Raw genomic sequence first — 9,214 nt, forward strand, 5'->3', positions numbered from 1 at the left:
GACAACATTCCACTGGTAAATTACACCGCAAGCAAACAACCCGTCGACCGCCGCCGCTGTCAGTTAGAGGTCAGCCAAGAAATAATCATTATTGAAGACTTTTTGGTGTTGGATGAGGTCAGTAAATAAAGGGAATACAAGCCAACTTATTGAAGACCAATTGCAATTACGTGGAATAGTTTAATATGTCATAATTGGACCGAACTGTTCATAGTTTTATTTGTCGTCAGTCTTGCCTCCGCGAGTAAAAACGATGTTTATCGTAACTTGGATACAGACGCCTAATGTCAATACAGCATACTGTAAAGGGTTACTTCGTGTATTTCCGACACACGTGAAATCATTGCATTTCCATCTAGATTTATGTTATATTGTACAGCTTTGTGTGGGGTTGATCCTCTAAGGTAGGGTATGGTTCGATGTATTAATAGTTGTACAGTGAAATTGACAAGTTAAACTCAAAATACAAACAAATGTAACTTTCGAAATTGCATGGAAATTTTGACATGATTAATAAATAAACAAAAACATCATCTCTTTCCTTCTCTTTTTAGTTGATTCCTGACACTGGTTGCCGTCATAAAAAACATTGCTCAGTCATTGCTTTCCATTCATGCAAACAGGGGTAGCATCAAACATCTGACGTCAAACTTCAAGGCTCGTGAATAACGCCAGAGACCTGCCTCGAGACCGGCGTGTATACTCACCTTTGACCCACCCTCATTTCACATAGAGATACGCTGTCAATTCTATTGCGGACTTGACAGCAGTGACTGATTGGGCATCTATGTCACTGCATGTTTATCAATAATATCATTGTCCAATGGAATCACTGGATCTAGCGACAGGGACCTGTCTTTATCCTTGCAGATAAATAAAGACAGGGGCCCAGTCTAGTTCGGTTCAGGGGAGGTGACATCTGACTTCTCTTGTTTGGCTTTTAGGTACTCCTGGAACTATGATGTTCGTTCTGCTATCGTCTCATCATATAGCGGGACACACTTCATCATAGTTCTAGTAGGAGTAGCTTCCCGGAGTCCTGTAGATGTTGGATTAAGTCATACCCATGCAGTCCAATCGCAGCCATATATGACTATCAGCATATATTTGTATTTTTTTTAAGCCGACACTTCTATAAGTTCATTGAAAATGAATGTGCTACTTTTTCTTCATACAGGGGACATGAGTATCAATAATTTGGATGTGACGTGTACATCTGTGACCTATACAGTTCCACTTTACAAGGCATCAGACAGGATTGAATCATGGGAGATAATGTGCCGTTACTCAATGAGTACAAGCGAGAGTTCTTCTGGAAAAGATTTTCTCAGACTTTACTTGGAGGTCCCAAACTGCGACTAGGATTCCAGGCACCTGCGTATGTTTACATCAATCAAGTCATACTTTTTATCATCCCATTAGTGCTTGGTGGGATATTCTCAATTCTCGTAGAACTTGCTGGCGTCAGCGTCATCATAGGTTACTGTGTGTTTGGCGGATGTATGGGACTGTACGTCTTCTGTGCACAGCTGACAAGTTTCTTAGTTCAGAGGAAATCTGTGAGCTCCGTCAGACCAAACATTAGAAACATCCTTTCTGAGGAAGATGAGGTTGAGTTTGAATCGTGCTTCGGTTCGGAGACGTTGAATTTCATCCTTCCAGTTAAAAAATGGAAGGTCAATATTTTATTCCATGCCATTGCCTCGGGCGTTATGTGCGGACTTGGATTTTTGTACCTCATACCAACAACTCTGAATGCACTTTATAGTAACACCGTTGCAGCAACGGTGATTATTTATACATTAGGTTGGATGACTCTGTGTATTGCGCAGTATCCATTAACAGTGACTTCACCACCAGAATTGGCAATCTTCAGAGCGACCGATGCATATGAGATTACTCTACTTACGAGACCATTTCATGTCTGTTTATTTTGTGCTGCTGATTTGGTTTGGAGGTTAGTTTTTGTAATTGTATTGGACCAACTTTTTGTAGACCACTAATTCTAATTAGTGGTATTAATACCTTTTAGGTTTACGCTTACACAACATCATGTGTAAATTTGTCACATCCTGCTTTAGAATTGCCTAAATTTTTGAGTAAAAAGAGAAGTATTTAAAAATTATTAAAATATCAAAAGGAGTGACCAGAAGTCTGTACAAAAAAAGTTTGTTACCATCTTTATTACGATCAGTGGTGTGTCCGAGCAGATGACTCAAGTTCTGTAACTTACAGAATGTGGGTTCGAATCCTGGCCTGGTTAGTCGCGACACTTGTGTTCTTGAGTGAGGCACATAATTGCTTCTCTCCACCCAGGACTACAAAGGGGTTCTGGGGTACTCCCCAGTACCTGTGATGGACTGGCATCCATTCCAGGGGGAATAGAAATGTTCTTTAATGCCAAGGAAACCGATATGACACTAGCCTGACTTACTAATACCTTATTACAATCAAATTCAGATCTTCAACTAGTGTATTATCCATTTTTCAAAAATAAAACTACACTAAGAAAAAAACAACATCCGAGCGCCGGATTCAATTGATGTTGTCGACAACAAAATGATAACATCTCATAATAAGAATTCCTCCTTCAGATATTTATTTATCTTAGAAACCCCTCTCTTGTTATAAAACTCCTTTGCATTTTGCATATTCATTTCCATATTTTTTCCCACCAGGTCCTATCCAGACATCGTTTTACTTAATCAGATTCTTCATATCGTCTTCATCTTCCTACCTCTACTCTGGGTTATTGGTCTGCTGCCCTCTATTGATGCCTTACTGCTCTGGCTGGGAGAGCAGATACTAGTCTCAGTATTTGGGGGATCCCCTGTTGCAACTGATCTGAGGTAAGTCTAACTCTGTTAATGTTATTATAACTTTCATGCTCCTTAGCTGCGCTCATACGCATGAAAAACAGTCACACCCTAATGACTGACACTAATACAAGCTACAATACTATTCATTGTTTTGTTTCATCAGAAAGTGCCGGTGGTATAAGACGGTAGGCTATGCGTGGTGGAAAATACTAGGTATTAGTAAGGTTTACAGTGACACCATGTAAAAAGTATTGTGAACATTTTCAAGGATGCTTACCACTAAGATCCTTTCATACTGAGAGCACTTTGACTTTGAAATTCAGAATAAAACATATTTCTGTCTCTTACTAACGTACATCTATTTCATCTTCTCATATAGCTTTTTTATTTGTACTTTGCAGGTTGCTGTTGATGTTAGTGGTGTCAGGGGTCACACTTGTTGTTGCATACTTCCTTCCATCTACCATTACTGTCATTGTCTTCTCAGCATGCATTGGCTACCTACTAAGTCTCAACCTAGGAGACCTATGCAACCAGCTCATTGATTGGTGCAAATCAAAACAGCGCAATAGACTCCAGGTTCTCCATAGCCAATCAGAGCCGCCGTCTAAACCAGGGTTAGGCTGGAGGTGGGGATGGAAAGAGGCGCTTGTGCATTTTGTAACAACATTGGTGATTGGTGGAATATCGTTTGTCTGTAGTTTCTACAGTAATTCAGCCAATGTGACAGTGTTTAACATCCTTGGTTATGGAATGATTGGTCTGCGGTTTTTGCTGAAGATCTTAGGTGATGTCCAGTCAGTGTATGTCTTCTTTGGCTTGTGGCGGAACAAACTCTTTCCAGAGAGTGTGCAGAACATGTCAGCTTACACCAAACGAAAGAGAACCTTACATAGAGTATCTTTCGTATACAGGATATTACTCCGCGCAGGTAATAATCAAGTAATAAACCAAAAGGGAAACTAACTGGGTAAAATTTAATTAACTTTTGATTGAACAAAGAAAACCTGAGCAGGAGTTGAACCTGTAACCTCTACCAACCGAGTCAGCTACATGTAGCATGTAGCAGGGCTCAATTTCAGAAAGCCTGTAAGCGCAAAAAACTTGCAAAGCACAGAAAAGTATTGCTTAACAGAAATAGGTAACCAGCCAAAATTACATTAAATTTACATTGAAGTGACTGGTGCCCCACTCAATTTTTGCTTAGAAGAGAAAACTGATGGCCGTATTTTCTGCTTAACAGCTTTTTGAAATTGGCCCAAATAACCACATAGCTTTCTCTTGCAGTGATGAATTATTCCTTGACAAATAAGAGTCATGAGCCAATGCTAAAAGACTTCCCGAAAAGTCTACATTTGTGTTGTGTTTTTTTTTACAAATTGTCAATTTCAAAACAACTTTTATGTTTATTAATTTTGATTATTTTAGTTTCACCATTATGGGCGATGGCCTACTTGGGTCTGTTTCTTTCAACGAGCTCCCTTCCTTCATTTCTCTTCGCCCTTGGCTCAGTGCGCTCATTGAGATGTGTAAGTCTGCAAGAACTTAAAGGAACACGTTGCCTTGGATCGGACAAGTTGGTCTATAAAAAGTGTTTTTGTATAATGCATATGGTTGGAAAGATGTTTTAAAAGTAGAATACAATGATCCACACAAATTTGCCTCGAAATTGCATGGTTTTCCTTTTACTGTGCGAGCTAACACGGTCGACCATTTGACTCCTATAAATGGCCGACCGTGTTAGTAGATGAAGTAAAAGGAAAATCGTGCAGTTTCGAGGCATGTTTGTGTGGATCGTTGTATTCTACTTTTACAACATCTTTCTACCCATATGCATTTTATAACAAACAGTTACAAACGCTTTTCAAAGACCAACTCGACCGATCCAAGGCAATGTGTTCCTTTAATGGTTTTACTCTTCAGAGTGGTGGTTGTGTTGTTTCTTCTGGCAAGTTATTGCCCATAATATAGCTAGACCAAATTTAGTGTTGGGCTCTAAATCAACAAAATTATTTGTGCCTAGCAAGTAGACTGGTAGACTAGTAAAATGCCAAACTATCCGGTCTTGTGGTGACTGCTCTAAATTCCGACACCCATGTGTTCCGAAAAACCCTCTGTTTTGAAAAATCCCTGTGATTTACTCGTAAGGGTTTAGGTTTAAGGTTTGGGTTACAACATGGTTAGAATAGGAAAGTACACTAAGGTTGTCAGAACATATAGGGGTGTCAAAATATAGGGGAGTATTACTTACCTGTATTTCTTGTTTATTGTAGATCTGGCAGGATACACCAAGAGCTCTTCTTGAGCTCTCCGTGGTTCACATCATCAACACTGTCCTGACCCTTGACCCCACTTCATGGTGGGTCACTGCAGGCCTTGGCATTCAACATCTACTCGTAGCGGCCATCTTGGATCGTCTGATCCAGCTGATGGATAAGCTTTATTGCTTCGTTGTTATTCTCATCACCTCTTACTCCATCGAGAAACAGCGGCGTTCCTCTAGTATGCCACTCATCATCGTCTCCATCATTCTTCTCCCCTTCATCTTTGTTGTTATCGTTGTGGCAACCATCCTCTCCGCCCCCTTGCTGCCGCTCTTCACTCTACCGATATTCCTGATCGGGTTTCCTCGTCCATTGCGGTCGTGGCCGGGAGTTGTTGGAGCGTCGGCAAATCCCTGTAGTGACAGTGTTTACTACAAACAGCTTGCTCCAAAACTCTGCACTGCGTTGAGCAGACACAGATGCCTTGGTAAGTTTACTCATTTAGTTATACAAAAAAAAGGTATTGACTTGGAAGTATTGGCAAAATTGTATCTTGCAAGTATTGAATTTAACGACATTAATATTTGGCTCTTACATAGTGCACATAACCTGATAGCTAGATCAAGGTTCTTTACAACACCTTGTTATCGGGCTATAGGGTTGAAATGCTCAATGGCTCAAGTTTGCGCCGAAGTGTTAATCCAACACAATCCAACACTGTCTCCACCTTCTCAGGTCCTATTTTTACACCTGGATTATGAGAAGCAATTAGGTGCATTTTTTGCTCAAGGAGACAGAACTCAAGTCGGATGCACTAGATCGCTCAGCAGTGAGACGTTCAACCCGTCTTTAATAATACCACTTGGTCTAATTATGTTGAATGAATCGTTTTGCCAAGGTAAATGACTTGCCTGATGCATTGAAGACCAACATATTGTGTTTTAAATTTCCTTCTGTATTTTTACTTTAGGCACTGCAAAAGCTGGATCTCACTACCTAGTGCGTTTTCAAGACCGCATGGCCTGGCTCCAGGTACTAGAGACAGGTTACGGTTTCTGCACCATCAGCATCAAAGGCATGGAGTTGCAAGAGACATCATGCCATACTGTAGAAGCAGCACAATTAGATGACATCTTTGAGACCACATTTGAGAGGTCTGGCGGCTTCCCTGTCTGTACATTCAATAAGTTCCCATTGCACACTCTAACAGCTGTTGATGCCGTCCCTGTTGATACCTACTCAGATGCTCGCAATGTCCTGACAGGTATCATTGATTCCCCGGATGTGTTGAGAAGTATCGACAAGTGCTTCATACAGACCTTACTGTGGGTCTTTCTCTACCATAACAGCCAGAAGCACCGGGACAGCAGCACCTCTGCAAGGTCACCGACTCATGTGAGAATACAGGAGCCCACACAGGCGAGGCAAGATGATGGGACTAAAATGAGCCAACCTACCCTTCTAGCTGAAGTGACTAAGATCAGTGGAAATTGGGAGAGTAGAGACAGTGGAAGGCCCTCAAGCGTTCACTCCAGACCCAGATCCCAGGTTAAGCCACTGTCCGCATCGTGGGACAGCATTAAGAGTTGGGAGGACAACGATTCCCTTGACTTTGACCTTGAAGACAAACCCAAGAAAACGGCTTTCAATCTCAACAGCAGAACCAAAGATAGTCAGAGGCACAAGGAGTCGCCCGCAATACCAGGTGTCTTGGAAGGATTCACCGACGACGAGGAGGAGATACTAAAAGAATTGAACTTTGGTCTGCCTCCTGTTAATGCCATCAACGCTAATATAGGACAGCCACAAACATTTGCAATGCATTCCATGCAGCACAAACCTCTAACCTTAACCGGATCTGTGCAATTTACGTCCACTCATTCCTCCAAACTGAGCCTGCCTCTCAAATGGCGGCATCTGCCGATTGATCTCAGTCGTATAACCTCTCTGTTCGGACGGTTCCCAAAGGACTGGTACAGCCATGTTTTACAGCACATGGACTTAGCTCAGGATGGGAAAAGCTCCAAGGAAGTGGCTGATGAGATCACTTCCGATGATGCACTGACCAGTATGTACATGCATCTAACCATGGCGTGCTATGCAGTGGTCAATGTGTTTGGATTGAGTGGTTTGGATTTAGTGTCTGCAGGGGCTAGTCATGTGTATAAAGTATACAGTGGTGACGTTCCATGGTCAAGTCACCTTGACTGGCTGAAGGAGGATGAGGAGCTGTATACACTAGTCATTAAAGCTTACAGGTAAGGCTGGTTTTCAACTCATTACAAACTCCCTTGTGACTGCAGATATTTGGTCTTTAAAGAAAAATTATTGTTATGTAATGAAACACTGGAAGCCTCTGAAGTGAACTTAATCACTGTAGCTTGCAAGCCTGAGGAAACTTGTAAATAAGGGTGCTTGATATGTGAACTAGAAACACTGGGGTTAAAATTAATGATGCCTAATAGAGTTAACTTAATCTATGTAGCTTGCAAGCCTGAGGAAACCTGTAAAAAGGGGTGCTTGCTATTAGAACCAGAAACACTGGGGTTAACCCCAACTCTTCCACTATAGCGTTGTGGGTTTGTTTGTGTGTACTACCAATTCTAGTACACAGGACTTCTGGCTTAATGACCCATCCAAAGGACAAAGTAGTTATGGATATGAGTGTTGCTCACTGACAGTTACTTTCTGAGCTAATAAATTTAGGCCATAACGTATACACCAAAGTAGTCAAAGCCAAAATAACACGGGAAAACTACACATTGTGATAGCATTTAAGAAGGGCACGATTCACATTGAGAAACTATAATCTTTACAACCAGGGCTCTAACCATGCACAAGCCAGCATATCGGGCAGAACCGCGCAAATTCAGAGAAAACTATAGAATGTTCCAGATTACACAGTAGAACTTTTAAAACCAAGAAACGCAAAGTAGTAATTATTCCGCAGCCCTTGTTTCAATTCAGCGCGCTTCGGCCAAAATTCCATAATTCGGGTCTGGAATGCCACCAGTTAATTAAAAAAATCCTTAAGAACCCAGACGCTAGTGTTTTTCAAACTTTAATTTTTACCTCTTCCTCAAGGTTTGCCTTCAAGCTTGCTTATGATCAAGCGGTTCTTGGCGAGGCCGATGATTTTGATGAGATCAGTGAGTATATACAGCAGTATAATACTGAGTATTACTTCGGCAGGGACAACGACCCAGAATGGGCAGAGTCGGTACAGCAAGGAATACCTCAACTCTTCTCACTTCTCCATGATTCATCTGAGGTAAGACTTATACTCCTTTTTGTTACTTCCATAAAATAAAGATAAAGTAAAACGCTCCATACATGTGTTGTCCCAAAGTGCTCATTGTTTTTAGGTCAGGTATGCTATGTTGAGTTATAAAACCCTTTTTAAACCACCATGGGGTGTACAATGTGCTGTGGGGCAGCAAACCATGCTAGAAACACAAGGACAAACCCCAAGTGCACTTGGTTCTTTAATTTGCATTACACAACACAAGAGAGCAGCTTTATGTCCCATCCAAAGGATGAAGCAACTAAAATGTCTTGAGTAACGACACTGGATCGTTTGGTAATTACTCAAAATATACATTAGCATTAACACTTACTTTGACAACGGAGAGCTGTTGAACGACTTCCTCCGAATTAACATAGTTTTTGAGAAATCTGAGAAAGACTTCAGGCCTGAAGCCTTTCTCAGCAACTGAAAGCACTAGCTTGTGCAACATTGGTGATTTTTCTTTCATCATTTTCTTGCAACTTCTGTGACCAACTGATCCCAAATTTTGAGTGGTAGGCTGAAGTAAAACGTTCATATTTCCAATGCAAGTGTTATGATCTTTTCATATTGAATAGGGGGTGTACAAAAGCCGTGTTCTGACCCGCCAACCTGTCATGGCAAACATTGGCCGACTCAACCCAGAAGTTGTGCGTTCTCTCTGGGCATCCCTCAATCTAGAGCTACTCTACTTCACCAATGATGACGAGGAACGATACAGCATACAGGCACACCCTACTGTGTTACGTAACCTGACAGTACAGGCTGCAGACCCACCTCTAGGCTATCCCATCTATGCATCGCCACCGATGACAATACCCACTCTGTAGTTATGATGCAAGGTC

At 41.5% G+C, this 9,214-nt stretch overlaps 1 protein-coding gene across 3 annotated transcripts; it reads left to right on the forward strand.

The window, feature by feature from the left end:
* On the forward strand, positions 1-9,214 carry LOC139943809 (pecanex-like protein 4). 3 transcript variants are annotated; one of them, XM_071940633.1, is made up of 9 exons: positions 1-117; positions 1,178-1,957; positions 2,679-2,849; positions 3,221-3,750; positions 4,248-4,348; positions 5,093-5,570; positions 6,054-7,341; positions 8,168-8,354; positions 8,948-9,214. In XM_071940633.1, exons 2-9 carry the CDS (start codon positions 1,266-1,268, stop codon positions 9,197-9,199), a joined length of 3,699 nt encoding a protein of 1,232 aa, XP_071796734.1. In that variant the 5' UTR covers positions 1-117; positions 1,178-1,265; the 3' UTR covers positions 9,200-9,214. The 3 variants fall into 3 exon arrangements, with proteins under 3 accessions (XP_071796734.1, XP_071796743.1, XP_071796750.1); XM_071940642.1 differs by having other exon boundaries at positions 1,178-1,378; XM_071940649.1 differs by lacking the exon at positions 1,178-1,957 and having other exon boundaries at positions 33-117.

The sequence above is a fragment of the Asterias amurensis genome, chromosome 1, assembly GCF_032118995.1.
Source record: "Asterias amurensis chromosome 1, ASM3211899v1".
NCBI lineage: Eukaryota > Metazoa > Echinodermata > Asteroidea > Forcipulatida > Asteriidae > Asterias > Asterias amurensis.